The sequence below is a fragment of the Mobula hypostoma genome (assembly GCF_963921235.1).
Source record: "Mobula hypostoma chromosome 8 unlocalized genomic scaffold, sMobHyp1.1 SUPER_8_unloc_1, whole genome shotgun sequence".
NCBI classification, from domain to species: domain Eukaryota; kingdom Metazoa; phylum Chordata; class Chondrichthyes; order Myliobatiformes; family Myliobatidae; genus Mobula; species Mobula hypostoma.
The window spans coordinates 926,764-954,629 of NW_026948120.1; the positions used below are offsets into that span (position 1 = coordinate 926,764).

Below are 27,866 nucleotides of genomic sequence, written 5' to 3' on the forward strand. Positions count from 1 at the left end.
GAAGGTTTTTTACTCAGAGAGCGGTTGGTGCGTGGAATGCACTGCCTGAGTCAGTGGTGGAGGTAGATACACTAGTGAAGTTTAAGAGACTACTAGACAGGTATATGGAAGAATTTAAGTTGGGGCTTATATGGGAGGCAGGGTTTGAGGGTCGGCACAACATTGTGGGCCAGAGGGTCTGTACTGTGCTGTACTATTCTATGTAACTCAGCTGGTCAGGCAGCATCTAGGACTGGTGAAGGGTCTCGGCCTGAAACGTCGACTATTTACCCATTTCCATAGATGCTGCCTGACCGGCTGAGTTCCTCCAGCATTTTGTGTGAGTTGCTTGGATTTCCGGCATCTACAGATTTTCAATACTCCAAGGGTGCCACAGCAACCCAGTGGCTAGCGCAACGCTATTGCAGCGCGTCGGATCTTGGAGCTTGGAGTTCAATTCTGGCGCCGTAAGGAATTTGTACGTTCTCCCCGTGACCATGTGGATCTCAGCTCGGTGCTACAGTTTCCTCCCACAGTCCAAAGACGTGCTGATGAGTAGGTGAACTGGTTATTGTAAATTGTCCTACAATTAGACTGGTGTTAAATTGATGGATTGCTGGCCGGAAGGGCCTGTTCCATACTGAATCTCTACAATAAAAACATTCAAAATTAGAAGAGTGTGGTCCAATCAGGGTTTTATCGAGCTGTTACATTACCTCTCGCCCCTTGAACTGAATCCTCCCAATTAATGTAGGAAATGATAAGGAGAGGCTGGACTGTTTCCCCGGAGCGAAGGAGGCCGAGAGATTTATAAAACTATGAGGTGTGCAGGTAGGGTAGATAGTAACAGAATACACGAGTTTGGATGTCATACTACAGATGTACCAGATGATGGTATAAAACACACATCTGGCATCTCCCCTAAACTTTTCTTCTCATGTAGTGCTGACCTACTAACATTCTCCAAGATCAACCTAACCCCTCCCTCCCACAGTCCAATTTTCTTTCACCCATGTGCTTATCTAAGGCCACCACCCCTGGCAGGGCGCTCCATGCACCCACCACACACTGTGAAGATACTCTATTGATCCCAAAGGAAATGACAGTGTCACAGTAGCGTTACAAGTGCACAGACATAAATATTAGCACAGAAGTGGAAAGAATAAAAAATAAGTTACCACAGTCTAAAAGGAGGAAGTCATCATTTCCCTGGCTACAGGTTGACTCATTATAGACCCTAATGGCTGTGGCCTCATATAGCACTCATTTGAGTAGCGCAGTTGTCTTAGCCTATTACTAAACGTGCTCCTCTGTTCAGCCAAAGTGGCATGCAGAGGGTGAGAAACATTACCCAGAATTGCCAGGATATTCCATAGGGTCCTTTGTTCTACCACAGCCTCCAGTGAGTCCAGTTTGACTCCCGTAACAGAGCCAGCCTTTCTAATCAGTTTATTGAGCCTGCTGGCATCACCCGTGTTGAGGCTAGTGGACAGAGCCTAAAGATTCAGGGGAAAAGATTTAGAACGGAGATGAGAAAAAACTGCTTTTCCCAGAGTCATGAATCTGTGGAATTCTCTGTCCAAGGAAGCACTAGAGGCTTCTCCATTAGATATATTTAAGACACAGTTAGATAGATTTTTGCACAGCAGGGGAATTAATGATTCTGGGAAAAGGCAGGTAGGCAGAGTTGACTACCCAGCCAGACCAGCTGTGACCTTATTGAATGTCAGAGGAGGCTCAATGGGCCAAATAGCCAACCTCTGCTCATATTTCTCACATTTTTATGGTCAACCGAGAGGCAGCTGGCTCGGTTCTAACAGAAATACGCCAACTACAGAACCATCCTCCCCCTCCCCCACCTCCCAAGGCCACCAGCGCCAAGATGCTTTCCGATACTCACTCTTTCGGGAAGACATGCCTCGCGACGTATTCCCAGATATCCCGGCCCTGGCCACTGCAGAGGCTGCCAAAGAATAAAGCAGAGTCAGGCAAAGGGTCACTCAGGAAGGTCACGCACCCTGCCAGCAGTGCTGGGGAAAGCCCACCCTCTCCCTCTCACTGCGCAGAGGTAAGCCCTGCAGTTCGACAAGTTAGTGCCATCCCGTTTACACCAGTCACGTTTCATACCCCACACTTCCCATCAATTCCCACACCCATACACCCCAAGGGGGCAGAGCACAGCAGACAATTAACCCACCCATGTCGCTTTTTCTGGGGACGTGGGAGGAAACTGAAGCACTCAGGTGAAATCTGCAAACTCCACAAACACACACACCCCCTCATTGGGGGACAAGGCACGCACACACACTCTCCTGGTCGTAGGGTAAGACTAAACCCGGATCTCCGGAGCTGGGAGGCACGGTGACAGCCGATCTCTAAAGTACAAAGATCCCGCTGGGTTCAACGCCTCTTCTCTACACCTCCTGGTTACCCTATTTCGTTCAGCATCTCCGACCGGTTTCGGGCTGAAACTCCCTTCCCCTGCACCCTCAGGGCCTGACTGGTGCCAGGCCACCAGAGACCACCAGGACGGTCCAGGATCATCATCTTCCGAGCAGGTGATCAAAGTACAGGCGCTCCCTGACACACACTCAAATGCCGAGACCCGCCCATAGATAAGCCCTCATCACTTTTCGATCGTACAAACCTTTATTAAATTCAGATCTGAGCTGATCCAGTTAATTTGTTTGGATTAACTAGATCTTCCCGAGTTCCAAAATGTTTGGACGAGTTGCCCAAACTTCCAGAATGCTGGAATCCTTCAACCTACCTCTTTCCCATTTTGCTGTGATCCCATTGCCACTCCCTGTGGGAACTGGTCCCACATTCCACCCCTCCAAACTGAACCGCTCTCCAAAGTAGGGGCGAGCTGAAAAATGTATCCCAAACTCTAGACAGAATTTATTACACCAATGACCATTGGATCTGGTTTCACCCTCATGTCCTGGTAAGAGGCAAATTATCTCTGCACTTCCTTCGCCAGTGATGATCAGGACCAGGAACCACACAACGTAACGGGAAAGGGAGAGACACCTACGGAGAACAGGGAGGGTGAGAGAGGGAAAGCAGCAAGGAGGGTGAATGGGAGAGAGATGGAATGAGACAAATGAAGAGGGAAGTGGGAAGTGGGAGAAGGTGAGAGACACACACACACCCCCAGGGGATATCAGCGAGGTGGGGTGGAGGGTGTATACATGGACTGACACACACAGCCCAGCACCAGGCCTACTTGCGGAGAGCAGCATCCGATGGCAGATCCCGGGTGGGACGACCCATCTTCAATACCCAGTTCCTGAGCACAGTCACCGGCTCCTCCATAATCTGTAACAAATGGTGAGGGGCAAGGGGGTGAGGGAAGGAAAGAGTGAGGATGAGGTATGGGGGAGAGGGGCAGGGGAGGGGGAGAGGGAGAGGGAGGGGGAGAGGGAGGGAGGGGAGAGGGAGGGAGGGGAGGGGGAGGGAGGGGGAGGGAGGGGAAGGGGAGGGAGAGGGAGGGGAGGGAGAGGGAGGGGAGGGAGAGGGAGGGGAAGGGGAGGGAGAGGGAGGGGAGGGGAGGGGAAGGAGAGGGGAGGGGGAGGGGGGAAGGGGGGAAGGGGGGAAGGGGAAGGGGGAAAGGGGAAAGGGGAGGGGAAGGGGGAAAGGGGGAAGGGGAGGGGAAGGGGGGAGGGGGAGGGGAAGGGGGGAGGGGGAGGGGAAGGGGGGAGGGGGAGGGGGGAGGGGAAGGGGGAGGGGAAGGGGAGGGGGAAGGGGGAGGGGAAGGGGGAGGGGAAGGGGGAGGGGGAGGGGGAGGGGGATGAAGGGGAGGGGGATGAAGGGGAGGGGGATGAAGGGGAGGGGATGAAGGGGAGGGGATGAAGGGGAGAGGATGAAGGGGAGGGGGATGAAGGGGGGGATGGAGGGGGGATGAAGGGGATGGAGGGGGGATGGAGGGGGGATGAAGGGGGGGGATGGAGGGGGGATGAAGGGGAGGGGATGAAGGGGAGGGGGATGAAGGGGAAGAGGGGAAGGGGATAGGGGTGAGGGAGGCGTATGAGAGTTGAGGGAGGGAGGGGTGAGTGGGTAGGAGGGTGATGAGGGAGTGCGGGGAAGGGGACGGAGGAGGGAGTGTTGACCGAGATGGATGAGTAAGGAAGTGCAGGGAACGGGAGGGGAGAGGAGGTGGGTTACATGTAGGGAGTTTGGAGGAGGAATGATCAGAGGGGAGGGGTTCAGGGCCCCCGAACACAACAGTTAGTTTGTACCTGGAGTAGTAACCTCCGACACACCCCTCCCTCCTCTTTCCCACCCCCTCACCCCTCCCCCCTCTTTCCCACCCCATCACCCCTTCCCCCCTCTTTCCCACCCCCTCACCCCTTCCCCCTCCTCACCCGCCTTCCAGTCCCGCGTTCTCACTCACTTTTTCTCTCCTGTTTTTCCCGCGTCTCTTTTTCCTCCTCAGTCCTGACGCGCTGACGTCACACGCACCACTGGCCCTCGTTACCATATTCCTGCCTGACGTCACCGCCCCGCGCGGCCACGCTGAGTGCGCGGTCTCGAGACGTGGCAACCGCGCGGATGAGTAAGGGTTCCTGACCCCCTGACCCCTGACCGTACCCCGAACTCTGAGCCTGACCCCAAACTCCGATCGCCGTTAAACCCTGAACTTTGAATCCGAATCGCGAAGTCAGTCAGCCTGACTTTAAACTGTGACCCCGAACCTTGAACCCCAAAACTGCATCATAGGGTCACATAAGCGGGGAAGGGGGAAGCAGTTGGAGGGCTGAAGGGGTTAGAACATCGAAAATCTACAGCACACCCGCAATGTTGTGCCGACCTACGCTAGAAGCTGCCTAGAATTTCCCTGCCGCATAGCCCTCTATTTTTCAAAGCTCCATGTAAAAGACCCTATTGTATCCGCCTCTACCATCATCACTGACACTGCATTCCCACCACTCTGTGTGAAAAACTTACCTCTGACACCCCCCTTGTACCAAGCACCTTAAAACTATGGCCCCTCGTGTTAGCCCTGGGAAAAAGCCTCTGACTATCCACACGATCACTGCCTCTCATCATCTTGTACACCTTTGTCAGGTCACCTCTCATCCTCTGTTGCTCCAAGGAGAAAAGGCCGAGTTCACTCAACCTATTCCAATCCAGAAAACATCCTTGTAACTCTCCTGTTAACTCTCTCTACAGCGTCCACATCCTTCCTGTAGTGAGGTGAGCAGAACTGAACACAGTACTCCAAGTGTGGTCTGACAAAGCTGTAACACTTGGAGAACTGTGTTCAGTTCTGCTCACCTCACTGCAGATTAATACAGGAACTTCACTGATATCAAGCTTCAGCATGCACCCCTGTGACTTTTACATCCCAGGTAGGTCTGCGCAACTTTCCATACGACTTTTCCCGTTATATATTTCAATCGTAGATAAGTCCTCGTCACTTTTCAATCAGGAGGGCTGAAATGGTAGGAGGGGTCACACAGACAGTGGGTGAAGGGTTGGAGGGGTCACACAGACAGAGGGGTGGAGGGTTTGGAGGGGTCACACAGAAATGGGGGGGTGAAGCAATTGCTGGTTGTTACGGAGATAGGGAGGGGTGAAGGGGTTGGAGGGGTCACACAGACAGGGAGGGGTGGAGGGTTTGGAGGGGTCACACAGACATGGGAGGGTGAAGCAATTGATGGTTGTTACGGAGATGGGGGGGTAAAGGAGTTAGAGGGAGTCAGACAGGGAGGGGTGAAGGGGTTGGAGGGGGTCACACGGAGAGGGGGTGTGAAGGGGTTGGAGGGGTCACACAGACAGGGAGGGGTGAAGGGGTTGGAGGGGGTCACACAGAAGGGGGGTGAAGGGGTTGGAGGGGTCACACAGACAGGGAGGGGAGGAGGGGTTGAAGGGGTCACACAGACAGGGGGGTGAAGGGGTTGGAGGGGTCACACAGACGGGGGGTGAAGGGGTTGGAGGGGTCACACAGACAGGGGTGAAGGGGTTGGATGGGTCACACAGACAGGGAGGGGTGAAGGGGTTGGAGGGGTCACACAGACAGGGGGGTGAAGGGGTTGGAGGGGTCACACAGATGGGGGGGTGAAGGGGTTGGAGGGGGTCACACAGACAGAGGGTGTGAAGGAGTTGGAGGGGTCACACAGACAGGGAGGGGTGGAGGGGTTGAAGGGGTCACACAGACAGAGGGTGTGAAGGGGTTGAAGGGGTCACACAGACAGGGGGGTGAAGGGGTTGGAGGGGGTCACAGACAGAGGGTGTGAAGGGGTTGGAGGGGTCACACAGACGGAGGGGTGAAGGGGTTGAAGAGGTCACACAGACAGGGGGGTGAAGGGGTTGGAGGGGGTCACACAGAGAGGGGGTGTGAAGGGGTTGGAGGGGGTCACACGGAGAGGGGGTGTGAAGGGGTTGGAGGGAGTCACACAGAGAGGGGGTGTGAAGGGGTTGGAGGGGGTCACACAGACAGAGGGTGTGAAGGGGTTGGAGGGGTCACACAGACAGGAAGGGGTGAAGGGGTTGGAGAGGGTCACACAGGCGGGGGCAAAGGGGTTGGAGGGGTCACACAGACAGGGAGGGGTGAAGGGGTTAGAGGGGGGTCATACAGACGGGGGTGAAGGGGTTGGAGGGGTCACAGACAAGGAGGGGTGAAGGGGTTGGAGGGGTCACACAGACAGGGGGGTGAAGGGGTTGGAGGGGTCACACAGACAGGGGGTGAAGGGGTTGGAGGGGGTCACACAGACAGGGAGGGGTGAAGGGGTTGAAGGGGTCACACAGTCAGGAGGGTGAAGTGGTTGGAGGGGTCACACAGACGGGGGTGAAGGGGTTGGAGGGGTCACACAGACGGGGTGAAGGGGTTGGAAGGGGTCACACAGGCAGGAGGTGGTGAAGCAATTGCTGGTTGTTACGGAGAGAGGGAGGCATGAAGCGGTTGGAGAGAGTCTCAGCGATGGGAAGGGGTGTTCAGCTGTACAGGGTCACAGAGACAGGGAAAAGTTCAGCGGCCAGAGGGTGTTACAGAGGCGTGTTTATCTGTCCCCGAATGTCGTGGACTTTGGTCCATTTTTGAAACCTTCCCCTATCTCTGACTGCTGGATTCCTACGTTGGATCACAGACAGCAGCTGTGCTCCCAGGAGAGAGGAAAAGAGACCCATCTCCGTCACCAGAGACAGAGGATTGAATCGTTGGAGAATGAAGGTCCGATTCAGTCCTGGGAACCGGGTGGGGGTCGCATTGGTCTCATCCCAGAAGTGTCCAGTCTCGGAGTATGGATTTGTGATGCACACTGTTCTTGTAAATGAAACAACGGGGAGTGGAGAAGTTTTACAGTGTGGGAGGGGCAGTGAGGAGGGAGCCCCTCACTGTGAAAGGTGTGAGGAGAGAGTTGCCTGCTGTGGGAGGAACGTAGAGGAGGGAGCCCCTGACTGGGGAGAGGCATTGCCCCTCCCCCCACTATGGGAGGGGTGATGAGGAGGGAGCTCCTTGCTGTGGGAGTGGTGGTAAAGAGCGAGCGTCACAGTGTGGGAGGGAGTGTCAGTGTGAGAGAGGTGGTAAGGGCATGGAGGAGGTTGCCCCTCACTGTGGGAGAGGCATGGAGGAGGGAGCCCCTCACTGCGGGATGGGCATCGAGGAGGGAGCCCCTCACTGTGGGATGGACAGTGAGGAGGGAGCCCTCACTGTGGGATGGGCGGTGAGGAGGGAGCCCCTCACTGCGGGATGGACAGTGAGGAGGGATCCCCTCACTGTGGGATGGACAGTGAGGAGGGAGATCCTCACTGTGTGATAGGCATTGAGGAGGGAGCCCCTCACTGTGGGATCGACAGTGAGGAGGGAGATCCTTGCCATGGGATGGACGGTGAAGAGCAAGTGTCACAGTATGGGAGGGAGTGTCAGTGTGAGAACGGTGGTAAGGAGGGAGCCCCTCACTGTGGGATGGACAGTGAGGAGGGATCCCCTCACTGTGGGATGGACAGTGAGGAGGGAGCCCTCACTGTGGGATGGGTGGTGAGTAGGGAGCCCCTCACTGTGGGATGGACAGTGAGGAGGGAGCCCTCACTGTGGGATGGGCGGTGAGGAGGGAGCCCCTCACTGCGGGATGGACAGTGAGGAGGGATCCCCTCACTGTGGGATGGACAGTGAGGAGGGAGATCCTCACTGTGTGATAGGCATTGAGGAGGGAGCCCCTCACTGTGGGATCGACAATGAGGAGGGAGATCCTTGCCATGGGATGGACGGTGAAGAGCAAGTGTCACAGTATGGGAGGGAGTGTCAGTGTGAGAACGGTGGTAAGGAGGGAGCCCCTCACTGTGGGATGGACAGTGAGGAGGGATCCCCTCACTGTGGGATGGACAGTGAGGAGGGAGCCCTCACTGTGGGATGGGTGGTGAGTAGGGAGCCCCTCACTGTGGGATGGACAGTGAGGAGGGATCCCCTCACTGCGGGATGGACAGTGAGGAGGGAGCCCCTCACTGTGGGATGGGTGGTAAGGAGGGAGCCCCTCACTGTGGGATGGGCATCGAGGAGGGATCCCCTCACTGTGGGATGGACAGTGAGGAGGGATCCCCTCACTGTGGGATGGACAGTGAGGAGGGATCCCCTCACTGTGGGATGGACAGTGAGGAGGGAGATCCTCACTGTGTGATAGGCATCGAGGAGGGAGCCCTCACTGTGGGATGGGTGGTGAGTAGGGAGCCCCTCACTGCGGGATGGACAGTGAGGAGGGAACCCCTCACTGTGGGATGGGCATCGAGGAGGGATCCCCTCACTGTGGGATGGGCATCGAGGAGGGAGCCCCTCACTGTGGGATGGACAGTGAGGAGGGATGCCCTCACTGTGGGATGGACAGTGAGGAGGGATCCCCTCTCTGTGGGATGGACAGTGAGGAGGGAGATCCTCACTGTGTGATAGGCATCGAGGAGGGAGCCCTCACTGTGGGATGGGTGGTGAGTAGGGAGCCCCTCACTGTGGGATGGACAGTGAGGAGGGATCCCCTCACTGTGGGATGGACAGTGAGGAGGGAGATCCTCACTGTGTGATAGGCATCGAGGAGGGAGCCCCTCACTGTGGGATGGACAGTGAGGAGGGATCCCCTCACTGTGGGATCGACAGTGAGGAGGGAGCCCTCACTGTGGGATGGACAGTGAGGAGGGAGCCCCTCACTGTGGGATGGGCATCGAGGAGGGATCCCCTCACTGTGGGATGGGCATCGAGGAGGGAGCCCCTCACTGTGGGATGGACAGTGAGGAGGGATGCCCTCACTGTGGGATGGACAGTGAGGAGGGATCCCCTCTCTGTGGGATGGACAGTGAGGAGGGAGATCCTCACTGTGTGATAGGCATCGAGGAGGGAGCCCTCACTGTGGGATGGGTGGTGAGTAGGGAGCCCCTCACTGTGGGATGGACAGTGAGGAGGGATCCCCTGACTGTGGGATGGACAGTGAGGAGGGAGATCCTCACTGTGTGATAGGCATCGAGGAGGGAGCCCCTCACTGTGGGATGGACAGTGAGGAGGGATCCCCTCACTGTGGGATCGACAGTGAGGAGGGAGCCCTCACTGTGGGATGGACAGTGAGGAGGGAACTCCTTGCTGTGGGAGTGGTGGTAAAGAACAAGTGTCACAGGGAGTGTCAGTGTGAGAATGGAGGTAAGGAGGGATCCCCTCACTGTGGGATGGACAGTGAGGAGGGAGATCCTCACTGTGTGATAGGCATCGAGGAGGGAGCCCTCACTGTGGGATGGGTGGTGAGTAGGGAGCCCCTCACTGCGGGATGGACAGTGAGGAGGGAGCCCCTCACTGTGGGATGGACAGTGAGGAGGGAGATCCTCACTGTGTGATAGGCATCGAGGAGGGAGCCCCTCACTGTGGGATGGACAGTGAGGAGGGAACTCCTTGCTGTGGGAGTGGTGGTAAAGAACAAGTGTCACAGGGAGTGTCAGTGTGAGAATGGAGGTAAGGAGGGATTCCCCCTCACTGTGGGATGGGCATCGAGGAGGGAGCCCCTCACTGTGGGATGGACAGTGAGGAGGGATCCCCTCACTGTGGGACGGACAGTGAGGAGGGAGATCCTCACTGTGTGATAGGCATCGAGGAGGGAGCCCCTCACTGTGGGATCGACAGTGAGGAGGGAGATCCTTGCCATGGGATGGACGGTGAAGAGCAAGTGTCACAGTATGGGAGGGAGTGTCAGTGTGAGAACGGTGGTAAGGAGGGAGCCCCTCACTGTGGGATGGACAGTGAGGAGGGTTCCCCTCACTGTGGGATGGACAGTGAGGAGGGAGCCACTCACTGTGGGATGGGTGGTGAGTAGGGAGCCCCTCACTGTGGGATGGACAGTGAGGAGGGAACTCCTTGCTGTGGGAGTGGTGGTAAAGAACAAGTGTCACAGGGAGTGTCAGTGTGAGAATGGTGGTAAGGAGGGATCCCCTCACTGTGGGATGGGTGGTGAGTAGGGAGCCCCTCACTCTGGGATGGACAGTGAGGAGGGAGCCCTCACTGTGGGATGGGTGGTGAGTAGGGAGCCCCTCACTCTGGGATGGACAGTGAGGAGGGAGCCCTCACTGTGGGATGGGTGGTGAGTAGGGAGCCCCTCACTCTGGGATGGACAGTGAGGAGGGAACTCCTTGCTGTGGGAGTGGTGGTAAAGAACAAGTGTCAGAGGGAGTGTCAGTGTGAGAATGGTGGTAAGGAGGGATCCCCTCACTGTGGGAGAGGCATTGAGGAGGGATCCCCTCACTGTGGGATGGGCGGTGAGGAGGGAGCTCCTTGATGTGGGAGGGGCAGTGAAGAAGGTATCTGTCACTGTGAGAAGGGCGGTTAGGAGGTTGCTTCATGAGGAGAGCTGTTTGGGTAACTGTCTGCCTGTTCTGTTGAAGGAGATCTGTTCAACGATTTCCGCCCCCCCCCCCACCCTTTGCATTGAGATTGGAGGGACAGAGAGAAGAAGACAGTGCAGCATTTGGTGGTTAGTGGGATGATCAAGGGTTGAGTGTGGGTGATGGGTAGAATCTGTAGGGAGGGTGTTGGAAATGAGGGGAGAACAGCAGTGGGACCTATGGGCTACTGTGTTCTGCTATATGACTGCTCGCTTTCATTGCCAGATTCACCTGGTCTTCCTCCTTTCCTGTTGGACGATCTTCCAGAATGCTGCGTCAGAGAGCTGTCCGGGATTATCCGAGGTAAATCTCTTCACATCTGCTCTCACACAGGGTCGAAAGCAGGAGCCTCAGGATCCTATTTTTTTTATTTGTTTTTTTTTCACAAATGTATGAAAAGTTTATTCATTCACAAAAATACATAGAATAATCAGTGTTGGCCGAAAAGAACTACAGTCTACAAATCAGTGGATTCAAATGAAGCAAGGAGATGTGGAATTAGACAAACTAATTGCCTTTGTTCTTACCATATGAGGACTTGGTAAAGGTAGTGCCAGTGTGCATCTGTGACTCTCTGCGGACTGCAGAATTTGTACCAGTTTTCCTCTTAAATATATTCCTTTTGAACTGACTTGCTGCAATCTGCAGCTTGTAAATTTCCTCTAGACTAAAGACTACAAAGTTATATCAATGATCTTCAGATCTCTCATTCGACGGTTCAGTGTGGAGCAGTTAGGCGCGATCGATGCCAAGGCCAAGGCTGAAAATGTGGCAGGAGAGGCAGGATTCAAACCAGGCTGAAGTGCAGGGGGATGAGGCCTCCCCTGCCTACCATCGTAGTGAATGTAGCAACACTTTTTTTTAGATTATGAGGACATGCAGTCCTCTTTTATTGTCATTTAGTAATGTATGCATCAAGAAATGATACAATGTTCCTCCAGTGTGATATCACACACAAGACAGACCAAGACTGAAACACTGACTAAAACCACATAATTATAACGTATAGTTACAACAGTACCGTAATTTGATAGAAGAACAGACCATGGGCACGGTAAAAAATGTCTCAAAGTCTCTCAAAAGTCCCACTTGAAAATAAGACTGATGATCTCAGGGCAGGGCTGCTGTATCAGAGGCAGGTAAGGTCGATCTCAATTGTTTGTTGCACTGAGGCTCGGTTAACAGCGAACATGTCGGATGCGGCAATCCGACCAGTAGGTGTTAACGATTTTCAGAATGAATCGAACCTCGAGTTAGGTCGAGGAAAAAGGTGGCGACATATGCTTGTTAGTCAATTCTCATTGGTGCATGGACGTTGGGGTTATCTCGACTTCTTGTTCCCTTGACTTAGGACGACTAACGATTAAATGTAGACCAATCTATTTACCTTGGGAGTTCTCATCCGTAACCCTGACCGCAGTTTACATACCACAAGCAGCCAATTATAAGCAAGCACTCATGAAGCTGTACGATGGGATATGGGATATGAGTCAGGGGATATGGGGAGAAGACAGGAACGGGGTACTGATTGTGGATAATCAGTGAATGGCGGTGCTGGCTCGAGGGGCCAAATGGCCTACTCCTGCACCTATTGTCTATTGATGCTGTCTGTAATCAAGGAGCAGCCCATCCTGACGCATTTTAAATTACAGTCAGTGACTTCAACCAGGCCTGTCTGAAGAAAACCCTGCCCAAGTACCACCAGCACGTAACCTGCAGCAGAGGTCCCCACACACGAGAACACTGCTGCACTCCAATAAGAAATGCCTATCATGCCTTTCCGAGACTGCATTTTGGCAAGTCAGATACTTGGCTGTACTCCCGTTTCCTGTATTCAGACAGAGCCTAATGACCAAGGCTCCAGAGATCAAGACAACCAAGATGTGGTTGCAGGAGGAAGCTGAGGAACAGTTGCAGGACTGCCTTGAGTCTGGGCTGGGCTGGGCTGTGTTCAAGAACTCACCAGGGTCGTTACAGACTTTATTAAAACAGCTGTGGATGCATGTGTCCCCACAAAGTCTTTCAAGGTTTTCCCCAATCAGTAGCCCTGGATGAACAATGAAATCTGGAACTTGCTGAGAGACAGATCAGAGGCATTCAAGTCAGGAGATCAAGAATGCTACGAGGGGTCCAGGTACGATCACCGGAAAGCCACCTCTCAGGCAAAGTGGAGATTCCGGATTAGACTGGAATCAATGAGGGATGCTCGGCAGCTGTGGCTGGGTTTGAATGCTGTACCCTCCTACATAGCTAAATCTTGCCAACATAGGGAACAGCAGAGCTTCGCTTCCAGACGAGTTCAATGCCTTCTGTGCTTGCATTTAACACCATCATCTATTCAAATCTAACCAGTAACTCCAAGACCTGGGCCTCAATACCTCTTCGTGCAATTGGATCCTGGATCCTCACTTGTAGACTCCAGTCAGTTTAGATTGACAAAAACCTTTCCTCCCAAATCTCCATCAGCACAGGAGCACCGCAGGGATGTGTACTAAATTCCCTTCTCTACTTTACACCTATGACTGTGTGGTTAAGTACAGCTCCGACACCATATTCAAGTTTGCTGATGACACCAGTATTGTGGGCTGTATTAAGGGTTGTGATGAATCAGCATGCAGGAAGGAGATTGAAAACTTGGCCGAGTGGTGTAATAACAATGACCTGTCAATCAATGTCAACAAGACCAAGGAGTGAATAGTAGACTTCAGGAGAGGGAAACCAGAGGTCCATGAGCCAGTAATCATCGGAGGATCAGAGGCAGAGAGGGTCAGTAACTTTCAATTCCCAGGTGTCACTACCTCAGAGGACCTGTCCTGGACCCATCATGTAAATATTATTGTGAAGAAACCATAACAGTGCCTCTACTTCCTCAGGAGTCTGCAGTGGTTCAGTATGTCATCAAAAACTTTGGCAAACTTCTACAGATGTGAGCTGACTTGCTGCATTACAGCCTGGTTCAGGAACACTAATGCCTTTGAGCAGAAAATCCTACAAAAGGTAATGGATTCAGCCCAGTACATCACAGGTAAAACACTCCCAGCCACTGAGCACATCTGCATGAAACGTTGCCATAGAAAAGCAGCATCCATCATCAAACGCAAACGGGAGGAATTCTGCAGATGCTGGAAATTCAAGCAACACACACAAAATTGCTGGTGAACGCAGCAGGCCAGGCAGCATCTATAGGAAGAGGTACAGTGGACGTTTTGGGCTGAGACCCTTCGTCAGGACTAACTGAAAGAAGAGATAGTAAGAGATTTGAAAGTAGGAGGGGGAGGGGGAGATCCGAAATGGTAGGAGAAGACAGGAGGGGGAGGGATGGAGCTTCGAGCTGGAAAGTTGATTGGCAAAAGGGATATGAGAGGATTATGGGTCAGGAGCACCAGGCCATTGTCTCCCACACCATCACCAACTTTATTCGCTCAGGTTATCTCCCATCCACTGCTACCAACCTTATAGTTCCCACACCCCACACTTCCCATTTCTACCTCCTACCCAAGATCCACAAACCTGCCTGTCCAGGTAGACCCATTGTCTCAGCTTGCTCCTGCCCCACCAAACTCATTTCTGCATACCTCGACACTGTTTTATTCCCCACTTGTTCAATCCCTTCCTACCTATGTTCATGACCCTTCTCACGCTCTGAAATTTTTCAATGATTTTAAGTTTCCTGGCCCCCACTGCTTTATTTTCACCATGGATGTCCAGTCCCCCTTGTCCCCACTTACCAAGGGTTCCCCTTATCCTCACTTAGCACCCCACCAGCCTCCGGGTCCAACATATAATTCTCTGTAACTTCCGGTACCTCCAATGGGATCCCACCACTAAGCACATCTTTCCCTCCCCCCCCCCATGCTTTCCGCAGGGATTGCTCCCTATGTGACTCCCTTGTCCATTCGTTCCCCCCCATCCCTTCCCACTGATCTCCCTCCCGGCACTTATCCTTGTAAGCGGAACAAGTGCTACACATGCCCTTACACTTCCTCCCTCACCACCATTCAGGGCCCCAGACAGTCCTTCCAGGTGAGGCGACACTTCACCTGTGAGTCGGCTGGGGTGATATACTGCGTCCGGTGCTCCTGATGCGGCCTCCTATATATTGGCGAGACCCGACGCAGAATGGGAGATCGTTTTGCTGAACACCTACGCTCTGTCCGCCAGAGAAAGCAGGATCTCCCAGTGGCCACACATTTTAATTCCACATCCCATTCCCATTCTGATATGTCTATCCACGGCCTCCTCTACTGTCAAGATGAAGCCACACTCAGGTTGGAGGAACAACACCTTATATTCCGTCTGGGTAGCCTCCAACTCGATGGCATGAATATTGACTTCTCTAACTTCCCTTAATGCTCCACCTCCCCTTCGTACCCCATCTGTTATTTATTTTTATACACACATTCTTTCTCTCACTCTCCTTTTTCTCCCTCTGTCCCTCTGACTATACCCCTTGCCCATCCTCTGGGTTTTCCCCCCTCCCCCTTTTCCTTCTCCCTGGACCTCCTGTCCCATGATCCTCTCATATCCCCTTTGCCAATCAACTGTCCAGCTCTTGGCTCCATCCCTCCCCCTCTTGTCTTCTCCTATCATTTTGGATCTCCCCCTCCCACTCCCACTTTCAAATCTCTTACTAACTCTTCCTTCAGTTAGTCCTGACGAAGGGTCTCGGCCGGAAACGTCGACTGTACCTCTTCCTAGAGATGCTGCCTGGCCTGCTGCGTTCACCAGCAACTCTGACGTGTGTTGATCCATCATCAGAGATCCTCACCACCCAGGCCATTGCTCTTTCCTCACTGCTGCCATCAGGTGGAAGGCACGGGTGCTGCAGGACTCACAGCACCAGGGTCAAGAACAGTTACTACCCCTCAACCATCAAGCAAAAGAGGATATCTACAACCATCTAAGGACTCTGTTATATTGTTATTTCATGCTCGTTATTTATTGCTATTTATTTATATCTGCATTTGCACAGTTTGTTTACAGCCGATAGTTTTGATGTTTACAGTTTACGAAGTATGCCTGCAGAAAAAGAATCTCAGGTTTGTATGTGGTAACATGTATGTACTCCAATAATTTGCTTGCATCATACACCAGGGTGCTCGCTTCAATTACCTAATGAGGTAACCATAGCCTTTGGCCTGGAGCAGGTGTTATCAGGAGGTGCCCAAACTTCATAGAGTGTTTCGACCCTTAACCACTACACTGTCCAGCTGGCGGATCAGCAATGGTGGCCAAGTCACTGCCCATCTGCTCCTGACTTCCAGCTCAACTCCTCTCGCCTGCTCCATGTCCAGCAAGAGGCTCCTCCTGCTTCCTCCTCCATCCCGCGAGCTGCTTGGTTCTTTCTCTTTTCATCGAGGCCCACTGCAGACAGCAACCTCCATACCGATCGTGCTGGGAACCCTCTACAGCTGATATCCACAGGGAACAGCCACGTCAGCCATCCTTTGTCCCTGCACTCCTGGACGAAGGACTTGTACTTCAGGGCCTTCCTCTCGTGAGCCTCCTTGCATCCTTCCTCCCATGGTACAGTGAGCTCCACCAGGGCGACTTTCTTGTCTTCGGTGGACCACAGTACAATGTCTGGTCGAAGTGTAATTTGCACCACTTCCAGGAATTGCAGCTTTCTCCCCACACCAACCCTCATCTCCCATGATTTGGCAATGTTAGGCCTCTTTGGTATGACTGTCTTGGCCCTCCTCTTGGTGAAAATGACTGCTTGTTTGCCTCTCTGCCAGCTGGTCTCTTTTTACACCTCTCCTCCTCCAATGTATCAGCATGGGACAGCAGGTTCTTGTCGTGATGGCACCCATACCGTCCTTGTGTTAAAGCTGTTTTGCATCCTGACAGTATGTGTGCCAGTGAACCCCACTGATCACAAAGCTTGCAGTTAGGGTCCTCTCTCAGCCCTCATGTCTGCAGCTGTGGTAGTGTACGGAGAGCATCATTCACGGACCACAGGACGAAAGAAATGCAGAAGGGCTTCAGTCTCCAAAGCTTTGCCCAAGTGATCATACACATGGGAAGATCTCATTTCATTCAGGCACCCTGTGACCCAACCTCCACTGCCTTCAATAACCGCCTTTCATCCTCGCGGTCTTTGTTGTGCATCTGCACAATTTGTTTACAGTTAACAGTTCCTGATGTTCACAGTTTACAGTTACTGTTCTGTAGATTTGTTTAGTATTCTAGCCGATAAAGAATCTCAGGGTTGCATGTGGTGATATGCATACACTCTGATAATAAATCTTACTTTGAATTTTGAGATCAAAGGAATGGAGGCTGCCATTTTATGAAGCTGCTCTGCGTCCTCCATTTTGTGAACTGGTTTTGCTTGGCTGAGTCAGTGTTTTAAAGTGGACACAATGATGGTCCAGGTAATCTGCTGGAGTAGGGATCATTTCCCACTAAATTATACTTTACTTTATACTTTATTGTCGCCAAACAATTGATACTAGAGCGTACAATCATCACAGCGATATTTGATTCTGCTCTTCATGCTCCCTGGAGTACAAGTCGATAGTAAATATTAAAAATTTAAATTATAAATCATAAATAGAAAATAGAAAAGGGAAAGTAAGGTAGTGCAAAAAAACCGAGAGGCAGGTCCGGATATTTGGAGGGTATGGCCCAGATCCAGGTCAGGATCTGAGAGGAGATATTTGAGAGGAGATATAACATGCAGTTTTATAAATGGTGTAGTCTGTGTCTGTCCCGAGTAATTCAAGCTGGTTACTGGTTTGGTAACTGATTTAGAACAAAAAGCCGTAATTACCAGTTGTCACTTGTGGAAGAGGCTAATAAATGGATGTTGGCCTGAACCAAAGCCAATGGGAAGGTGTTATAGGTCAGTCAGGTGACCCATAGCCAATAGCACTGAAATGCAACATTTGAACTGGTAAGGAATGAATATAAAAGCAGAGGCTTCAAATGCAAAGTAGAAACAACTGTCTAGAGACCAACCATCGTGGATGTGGAGTACCCCACAGACACGTGGAGAATAGATTGCGACCATGAGGAACAAATTGACAGCATAGACTCCTTTTCTGGGTATTACCTTTTCTATTCTTTGACTGCTCATGGAGGGTCAGGAAAACTTAGTAGGTATGCACACAAGTATTTGTGTAAATTCCTGTACTCTTCTTTGAGACAATAAAGGTGCTTGTCAGTGATTACAGATTAACTCTGTGATTCTCTGATCATCATTACTAAGGGGTAGATCGTTGTAACAATCAAGATTTACAATTTCAAATTAACATGGGATTACTACTATCTACAAAGCACTTAAGTCTCCTGAGGAGCACACTGTTACTGGAATTTTCCCATGCCCCCTCTCCAAGAACACCTGGGCACAGACGTAACCCTGAAGAGGGCAGGCAGATGACTCCCATTAGCACTTCCTCCTCATCGCCCCTCCCATAGCACTCCCTCTTCGCCAGCCCTTCCACAGTTCGATTTTCCCTCCTCTCCGCCCCTCCCACACTGCAGTGCTCCCTCCTCACTGCCTCTCCCATAGCACTCCTTCCTCGCTGGTCTCCTGCAGCGTTCTCTCCTCAGCATCCTCCCAAAGCAGCACACACCCCTGCCGGCAATCTGATAACTGCATTTGAAATGCTTTCAGATAACCTTCCAGGAAATTAAAGATACCATCGCTAAGACAAAGGAGATAGATTCTCTGAAATCAAAAGTCTTGCAATTGGAAAAAGAGGTGTCCACCCTCCAAAACTGTAAGTATATTTGATATTGTGCAGTGAAGGGGCGGGTGACACATGGAAGTGAGGCTAAACTCTCAGTTAAACTGCCTATGGTTACGTTCTTAAAAATCCACGTGTTTCTTTAAAATAAAATGTTTATTCAAATGACACATGGGGAAGGCTTTGGGAATAAACCTAAGGGAAAATCCGGAGCAGGAGTTCCTAAGGCAGTCCTACATTGATTTCAACACTGACTGGCAACTCCTGCAACACCACTGTTACCAAACTGTATCAGTCTCTGCCGTCCCTTTGGATTCATCAGCAGAGTGGATATGGGAAGTCTACTGCATGGGCAACAGTTTGCTCTCCATATCATACAACCCTGGCTTGTGGATCACGTATACAGCTAGAACACAACATCCATGTGGAGGGCCTTAACAATACCATTATGCCACCGTTCAGGTTTTCATGAAACACATTATCTACAGATTTAAATTAAAATCCTGTTATCACTATCTACAACTCAATTGAACCTCTGCAGGAAAAGATACCAACTCTGACAGGGCTCAAAATCACAACCTTTGAATTACTTGGTTGTCTGTCAGCAGAAGTCCCAGCAAGCTACACATTGTGCTGCAGAGCCCAGACTCTGTGAGGATCCACTGCTTGCGTAGGTGGTAGGATTCCAGTCCTGGCAGAGAAACCCCAATGGGCTTCCGGTCCATCGCCTTACCCACTCAGAACCAGGTGCCCTTTAGTCTCCCTGCCAGAAGGTCCGGGGTGCTGACCATCACTACAGCAGCATTCACAACACGCTGGAGGAACTCAGCAGGTCGGGCAGCATCCGTGGAAACGATCAGTCAATGTTTCGGGCCGGAACCCTTCGTCAGGACTGTAGAGGGAAGGGGCAGAGGCAGAGGGTGGGAAGGAGAAGGCTGGTAGGTTCCAGGTGAAAAACCAGTAAGCAGCCCTGCTGGTGAGAGCAGAAAACCACGAGGGCAGAGACAGGGTGAATGCGCTTGCTCTTTTCCCCGCGGTGGGGGAATCAAGAACCACAGGACACAAGTTTAACATGAGAGGAGAGATTTAATAGGAACTCGAGGGGCAACTTCTTTTTACACAAAGGGTGATCCAAGTAGGGAATTAGTTGCGAGAGGATATGATTGGGATAGGCTGGGTCTTTATTCCTTGGAGCGCAGGAGACTGAGGGGTGACCTGATTGAGTTTTCTGACTGGCTGCATCACTGTCTGGTATTGGGGGGGAGGGGGCTACTGCACAAGATCGAAGTAAGTTGCAGAAACTTGTAAAATTAATCTGTTCCATCATGGGTACTAGCCTCCACAGTAACCAAAACAAGTATCGGTGCCTTAGGAAGGCAGTGTTTATCATTAAGGACCCCCGCCACCCAGGACATGCCCTCATCTCCATTAGAAAGGTGGTACAGAAGCCTGAAGGTACACACTCAGTGATTCAGGAACAGTTTCTTCCCCTCTGCCATCCAATTTCTGAATGGACATTGAACCCATGAACACTACCTCACTACTTATTTTTTGCACTACTTCAACTATTCTGCGGACATATATATACTTACTGTAATCCAGCTCTTTTTCCTATTTTCATTTAACATGTCTTTCACTGTACTGCTGCCATAAGTTAACAAGTTTCACATCATATGCTGGAGATATTCACCTTGATTCTGACTCTGATGTATAAAATCATGAGCGGCAAAGATAGAATGAATGCACAGCCTTTTTCCCAGGGTTGGGCATCAAGAATTGAAGAGCCCAAGTTTAAGGTGAGAGGGGAGAGATTTATTCGGAACCTGAGGGGCAATTTTTTTCACCCAGCAGTGGTCCATATATGGAACAAATTGCCAGAAGAAGTGGCTGAGGCCGGTACATTAACAACATTTAAAAGACGCTCACACAGGTGCATGGATAGGACAGATTTAGAAGGTTATGGGCCAAGTGAGATCAGCTTAGATGAGATATCTTGGTCAGCATGGATTGACTAGGCCAAAGGGCCTGTTTCCATGCTGTATGAGTCTATGATGCTCGTATACTCAATCAGTATATGAGCATCATATACTCATACAGCATGGGATGAGTCCTGTGAGCCCTGGGAGGTTCAGCAAGACTGTGTCCACAAAGTAAAACATGACCAATGCTTTTTGACCTTCAAGGTAGAGTGGGAGGATAGAGATTTAAAAGGACGAGAGTGAGAGGGGGTCTCATGCAATGTAAACAGACTTTAACAGGATGAGCTTCTTGTTATGCAGAAAATTACATGTGTGGGCACGTGGCCAAGTGGTTAAGGTATTCGACTAGCAATCTGAAGGTCGTGAGTTCGAGCCCCAGCTGAGGCAGCGTGTTGTGTCCTTGAGCAAGGCATTTAACCACACAGTGCTCTGCGACGATTCCGGTGCCAAGCTGTATTGGCCCTTGCCTTTCCCTTGGACAACATCGGTGTCGTGGAGAGGGGAGACTTGCAGCCGGTCTTCCATACAACCTTGCCCAGGCCTGTGTCCTGGAGAGTGAAGACTTTCCAGGCGCAGATCCATGATCTCGCAATGGATGCCTTTATTATTATTGTTATAATTATGTAGAAAATTATGGAACCAGTATGGGACTGCTGAGGAATCAGTCAGCATAGATGCGATGGGCCAAATGGCCTGTTTTCATGCCTTGTGACTTTATAAATGTGATCGACTGCAAAAGCTTAGCAAGGGACAAAATTGGGCCTCTTGAAAATCAGCATGGCTGTCTATCCATGGAGCATAAGAGGATGGGGGGAGATCTTAAATGGATTTTCTTGCATCTGTTTTTACTCAAGAGACTGACACAGAGTCTATAGAACTGAAGTATTATGGCAGTGAGATCGTGAACTGTATACAGATTACAGTGCTTTCTGTCTTAAGGCAAATTAGGGTGGATAAGTCCCAGAGCCTGACAAGATCTTGAGGAACGCTAGTGGAGAAATTGCAGGGGCCCTAGCAGAGATATTTTAAAATCCTTGGCCGCAGATGAGGTGCCAGAGGACTGGAGGATAGTTAATGTTGTTCCACTGTTTAAGAAAGGCTCTAAGAATCAGCCGGGGAATTATAGACTGGTGAGCCTTACGTCAGTAGTGGGTAAGTTATTGGAAGGTATTCTAAGGGACCGAATATGTAGTAAGTATTTGGATAGACAAGGCCTGATTAATCAACATGGCTTTATGCATGGTAGGTTGAGTCGAACCAGTTTTTCCAAGCAGGTTATCGGGAAAATTGATGAAGGAAAGGCAGTGGATATTGTCTACATGGACTTTAGAAAGGCCTTTGACAAAATCCTGAGTGGGAGGTTGGTCAAGAAAGTTCAGTCGCTTAGCATTTAGGACTCAACATTGGCTTTGTGGGAGAGGCCAGACAGTGACCGTAGATGTTTGCCTTTCTGACTGGAAGCCTATGACTAGAGGTGTGCCGCAAGGTCCATTGCCGTTTGTCGAATGCACCGAACTGCTGATATGGAAAAGGCAGAAGGTGGGTGTGTGTTTCATGATAAACTCTCAGTGGTGCTCTGATGTGGCAGTTTTGTTGAACTCATGTTCCCCGATCGGTCAAACACCATAAATTCTATTTACCTGGGTAGCTCTCCTCCATTGTCCTGATCACAACTTACACGTCACCAGTGGCCAACTATAATCAAATGCTCGTGATACTTCATGATGCCATCTCCAAACAAGAAACAGCCCATCCCAGTGCACTTCAAATCATAGTCCGGAACTTAAACCAAGCTTGTTTGAAGAAACTTCTGCCTAATTATCATCAGCATATAACTTGTAGAACTAGAGCAGGGGTCCCCAACTATTTTGCTCTGTGGACCAGTTTAATATTGACAACTTTCTTGCGGACTGCCTGACGGTGGGGGGGGGGGGGGGAGGGCGGGGGAGGGTATTCAAGTAGGGTTAAACTCACCTCAACATGTCTTTTACAGTTAGGGTTGCCAACTTTCTCAGTCCCAAATAAGGAACAAAAGTAGCAGTCAAATCCCAGGACACTTTACCCCACGAAAGACTACCATGACCATGAAGCCTTGTGCGGGTACCTGTAGGCACATGCGTGTACGTGCTGATTTTTTTCCACAAATCGGTTTAGCCTTCATCTTCCCAACTATACTGTACATATATTATTTCTACTTTATAAAGGCTGTGTATTCATCATATCGTTCCTGCTTTCACTATATGTTAGTGTTATTTTCAGTTTTATGTGTTATTTGGCATGATTTGGTAGGTTATCTTTTTGGGTCTGGGAACGCTCAAAAATTTTTTCCCATATAAATTAATTGTAATTGCTTCTTTATTTTACGCCATTTCGGTTTCATAGGAACACTCTACCTTAGCGGGGGAAATACGGGACAAGGGCGGTCCCATATGGGACAAACCAACTTAGCCCAATATAGGGGATGTCCCGACAAATACGGGACAGTTGGCAACCCTATGTTCAAGTTCAACAGTGCATGACAGGGAATGAGGAAAGGTGCAGCTGACTCATATTGTTTCCTCGCGGCCCGGTAGCACATGCTTTGCGGCCCGGTGTTTGGGGACCGCTGAACTAGAGGGCCCGACATACTAGATCACGTTACACTAAGATAATGGATGCCTACTGTTCCATGCCCAGACTGCATTTCGGTAAATCGGATCACTTGGCTGACCTTTTCCTACTGCATACAGACGGAGGCTAAAGAGCAAAGCTCCAGAGATTAGCACAACCAGGAGGTGGTCGCAGGAGGAAAAGGAGTGGCTATGGGATTGCTTAAAGTCAAATAGGGCCGTTCAAAAACTCATCTGTGGATCTGAATGGATACACCATGGTTGAAATGGACTTAATTAAAACAGCTGTAGATGGGCGTGTCCCCACTAAATCACTCAGAACCCCTGAATGAAACATGAGATCTGACATCAGCTGAGAGCCAGATCCAAAGCATTCAAGTCTGGTGACCAAGAAAGTTACGAGCGGTCCCGGTACGATCTCCAGAAAGCCATCACATGGATGAAGTGGCAATTCTGGACCAAACTTGAACCAAAGAAGGATGCTCGACTGTTGTGGCAGGGCTTCAATACTATCACCTTATAATACTATCCTCTTAGAAAGTTAAATCAAGTGATATTGGTAACTACAGGGTTTCACATCCAGATGAGCCGAATGCCTTCTATCCTCGCTTTGACTGTCAAAATATAGAGGAACTATCACGGACTTCCACATTCCCATGATCCTATGATTTCGGTCTCTGAGGCTGATGTGCGAGCAACCCTCAGGAGGGTGAACCCACAGAAAATATCCGGCCCAGACAGGGTACCAACCAAGTACTAAAGACCTGTGCTGATCAACTAGATGGAGTGTTCACTGAGATCTTTAAACTCTCGCTTCGGCAATGGGGTGTACCCACCCACTTCAAGCAGGCTTCAATTATTCAAAGATTCAAAGTACATTTATTATTAAAGAATGTACCAATACCCTATTTGCAAGAAAAAAACCACAAATTATGCAAAGAATTAAAACAAACAACAACATTCTGAACCAAACTGATGCCCAAGAGGAGTGTGATGGCCTCCCTCAATGACCATCACCCAGTGATTAAGTGTTCTGTGAGGCTGGCGATGTAAAATATCAACTCCTGCCAAAGAAGTGATTTAGATCCACTCCAATTTGCCTACCAGAGCAACAGGTCCACAGCAGATACCACCTCATTGGCTCTTCACTCAACCCTAGAACATCTGAACAGCATAGATCCATACATCAGGATGCTCTTTACTATCTAAAGCTCAGCTTTCAATACCATCATTCCTCAGACCTAATCATTAAGTTCCAAACCTTGGTCTCAATACCTCCTTGAGCAATTGGATCCTTAGTTTCCTCACTTGAAGACCCCCATCATTTTAGATTGGCAACAACATCTCCTCCAAGATCTCCATCAGCGCAGGTGCACCACAAGGCTCAGTGCTTTGCCCTCTGCTCTTCTCGTTTTACACCGATGACTATGTGGCTAAGCACAGCTCCAATGCTGTTTACAAGTTTGCTGATGACACCACTATCGCTGGCCGAATCGAAGGCGGTGATGAATCAGCATATCGGAGGAAGACTGAAAGTCTGGCTGAGTGGTACCATAACCTCTTACTCAATGTCAGCAAGATCAAGGAGATGATTATAGACATCAGGAGGAGGAAACCGAAGGTACATGAGCTGGTCCTCATCGGAGGATCAGAGGTAGAGAAGATTAGCAACTTTAAATTCCTCATTGTTTTTATTTCGGAGGACCTGTCCGAGGCCCAGCACTTGTGCAATTGCAAAGTGGCAGTCAAACTTCCTTTGGAGTTTGAAGAGATTCAGCATGAAATCTGAAAAACTTCTATAGATATGTAGTGGTGAGTATATTGACCAGCTGCATCACAGCCTGGTATGGAAATATCAATGCAGTAGAAAATACTACAAAAATTGGTAGATACTGCCCAGTCCATCACAAGTAAAGTCTCCCCACTACTGAGCACTCAAAGTGTTATTGCAGGAAAGCAGCATCCATCATCGGGGACCCCCATCACCCAGGACGTGCTCTCTTCTCGCTGCTGCCATCAGGAAGAAGGTGCAGGAGCCTCAGAACTCACACCAGCAGGTTCAGGAACAGTTACTATCCCTCAACCATCAAGCTGTTGAACAAAAAGGGATAACTTCACTCAACTTCACTTGCCCCATCATTGAAATGTTGCCACAACCAATGGAATCACTTTGAATTACTTTTCTTTTGTATTTGCACAGCTTGTTGTCTCCTATGCTCTGGGTGAACGCCCTTGTTGGGCTATTTGTCGTCAATTCTGTTATGGTTATTGAGTATGCCACAAGAAAAGTTGTATATGTTGACATATATGTTCTTTTATATCAAAAAAGTTCAAAATAAATTTATTATCAACGATCTGATTGTGAAAATTTGAAGATGACGCCAATATAGAGGTCATGGTGGACAGTGAGGAAAGCTATTAAAGCTTGCACCAAGATCTGGTCTAGCTGGAAAAATGGCAGATGGAATTTAATGCAGACAGTGTGAGACATCAAGATAGGGTCATAAAGAAAGCTTTTGGCACTTTGCCCTTCATAAATCAAAATATTAAGCTGTTGGAGATGTTATGAATATGATGATGCTGAGGCCTAATTTGGAGTATTGTATGCAGTTCTGGTCACCTACATACAGGAAATATATCAATAAGATTGAAAGAGTACAGGGAAAATTTAGAAGGATGTTGCCAGGACTTGAGGACCTGAGGTATAGGGAAAGATTAAATAGTTTAAGACTTCATTGCCTGGAGCGTAGGAGAATGAATGGAGATTTGATAGGGGAATACAAAATAGAATGCTATAGATAGGGTTAAAGCAAGCAGACTTTTTCATCTGAGGTGAGACTAGAACTTGAGGACATAAATTAAGGGGAACATGAGGGGAAACTTCTTCACTCAGAGTGTGGAAGTGGAAGTGGTGAGTGCAAGTTCAATTTCCACACTTAAGAGAAATTCAGGTAGGTACTGTACATGGATGGCTGGGATTTGGAGGGCTCTAGTCCAGTTGTGGGTCAATGGCACGAGGCAGAATATCAGTTTGACATGGATTAGACGAGCTAAAGGGCTGTTTGTGTGTGGTAGCGTACTATGACACAATAGCAGGCAACAGTTGCAAGAGGTCACATTTATAAAGTTCAGAAAGGTGGTGTCAGAGGTAGGGTAATGAAGAAGGCATTTGGCACACTTCATCGATCAGGGCACTAAATATTAAAGCTGGGACATTACGTTACAGTTGTTAACAAGGCTGCATCTAGACTATTGTGTAAAATTCCGCAAGCATGGTATAGAAAGGACATTAAAATAGTGCAGAGATTTTATAAGGATAATGCTAGGGTTCAGGCCCTGAATTACAGGGAGAATTTGGGTAAGCTAGGATTTTATTCTCGGGGAATAAAAGTAGGAGGCTAAGAGGTGATTTTATAGAGGTTTATAAAATCATAAGGGCCATAGGGAGAAATCAGAGGGATGACCTCATGGAAGTGATTCAAATCATTGGTAAATTAGATTATTATTGTCACATGGCCCAAGGGACAGTGAAAAATTATTTTACATGTCATCCATGCAGATCATTACACAACATCAGTGCATTGAGGTAGTACAAGGGTAAACAATAACAAAATAGAGAATGAAGTGTTGAAGTGCAGTGCAGACAGACAATAGGTACAAGGGCCTTAATGAGGTAGAATGGGAGGTCAAGAATCCATGTTATCGTACTAGGGGACTGACCAGTACGCCTATGACTATATGGAGAAGCTGTCCTTGAGCCTGGTGGGACATGCTTCCAAGCTTTTGTATCTTCTGCCCGACAGAGACGGGAGAAGAGAGAATGTCTGGGTCGGGAAGGGTTTCTGCTGTCGGCCTTACAGAGGCGGTGGGAAATTGATTTTTGTTTATTTAGTGATACACAAAAGAGTAGGTCTGCCAGCCCTTCAAGCCACACTGCCCCAGCGACCCCACAATCCCAATTAACCCTAACCTAGTTACGGGACAATTTACAATGACCAATTAACCTACCTAGTACGTCTTTGGACTGTGGGAGGAAAGAGCAACACCCAGCGAAAACCCACACATTGCATGTGGAGGTCGTACAGAGAGTCTTTACAGTACAGCACTGCAATTGAACACTGAACTCTGGAATGACCTGGGCTGTAATAGTATCACACTAACCACTGTGCAACTGTGGCACACCCACAGCAAATTGAAGCAGCTTAGACAGGCACTGTGGATATCAGACTCATTTGGTGCTGGGTTAGTCTACAATTGCAAGCCACTCTCTCACGGGTCTTCTGTGTTTTGCTTCTAGATGTGCCCAGTGTCATTTTCCATGCACAGGTTTCTAGCGGCACCAACCCAGTCGGCCCGACAAAGCTCATTTACGACCAGGTTGAGATCAACAAGGGCCAAGCATACGACGCCAGCTCTGGGAACTTCACTGCCCCCATGAGTGGGATCTTCTACTTCTCCTACTCCCTGCTGGGCCAGACAAATTCCCTGGACACTTTGGTGCAGCTAATGAAGAATGGGGTGGCTCAGAGCTACATCCATAGCCTACTGAATTCTGACCAGGGGCAAACTGCTTCTATGTCCATCATCCTTCCCCTTGTCCGGGGAGACGTCGTGTGGGTGAAGCTGCCGAAGGGTATCACTTGGAGTGAATGGAGTTCTCTAAACTTCCAGGGCTTTCTCTTGCAGAGGACCTGAAGTCCCACTGTTGGTTGTGTATCCAGGGTCCCATCAGGTAGCTTGTGCCCCACCACCAACCA

At 50.0% G+C, this 27,866-nt stretch overlaps 2 protein-coding genes across 4 annotated transcripts in view; one reads left to right on the plus strand and one right to left on the minus strand.

Moving 5' to 3' along the window:
• Positions 1-4,423, minus strand: part of haus5 (HAUS augmin-like complex, subunit 5) — a 158,042-nt gene extending 153,619 nt beyond the window's left edge. For 2 of the 3 annotated variants that reach the window (XR_010016715.1, XM_063038908.1), the window contains exons 1-3: positions 4,376-4,423; positions 3,209-3,300; positions 1,880-1,942 (exon numbers count right to left, since the gene is read on the minus strand). Coding sequence is in view for 2 of the 3 variants with exons in the window: in XM_063038908.1 (XP_062894978.1) it covers positions 1,880-1,942; positions 3,209-3,297 (152 nt within the window). In the remaining variant the exon portion in view is untranslated. Of the gene's footprint in view, positions 1-1,879; positions 1,943-3,208; positions 3,301-4,346; positions 4,354-4,375 lie in introns of those variants that run through there. The other variant, XM_063038909.1, reaches the window with a different exon arrangement.
• A 2,592-nt stretch (positions 4,424-7,015) lies between these two features.
• Positions 7,016-27,813, plus strand: LOC134341149 (complement C1q tumor necrosis factor-related protein 3-like). The gene is made up of 4 exons (XM_063038933.1): positions 7,016-7,153; positions 11,053-11,130; positions 18,449-18,554; positions 27,407-27,813. Exons 1-4 carry the CDS (start codon positions 7,148-7,150, stop codon positions 27,802-27,804), a joined length of 588 nt encoding a protein of 195 aa, XP_062895003.1. The 5' UTR covers positions 7,016-7,147; the 3' UTR covers positions 27,805-27,813.
• The last annotated feature ends 53 nt before the right edge of the window (positions 27,814-27,866 follow it).

Excerpts from the sequence above, each read along its gene's own strand:
- LOC134341149 (XM_063038933.1), top strand. Across the intron at positions 11,131-18,448 it reads GCTGTCCGGGATTATCCGAG|ATAACCTTCCAGGAAATTAA; the intron begins GTAAATCTCTTC and ends AAATGCTTTCAG. Across the intron at positions 18,555-27,406 it reads GGTGTCCACCCTCCAAAACT|ATGTGCCCAGTGTCATTTTC; the intron begins GTAAGTATATTT and ends TTTTGCTTCTAG.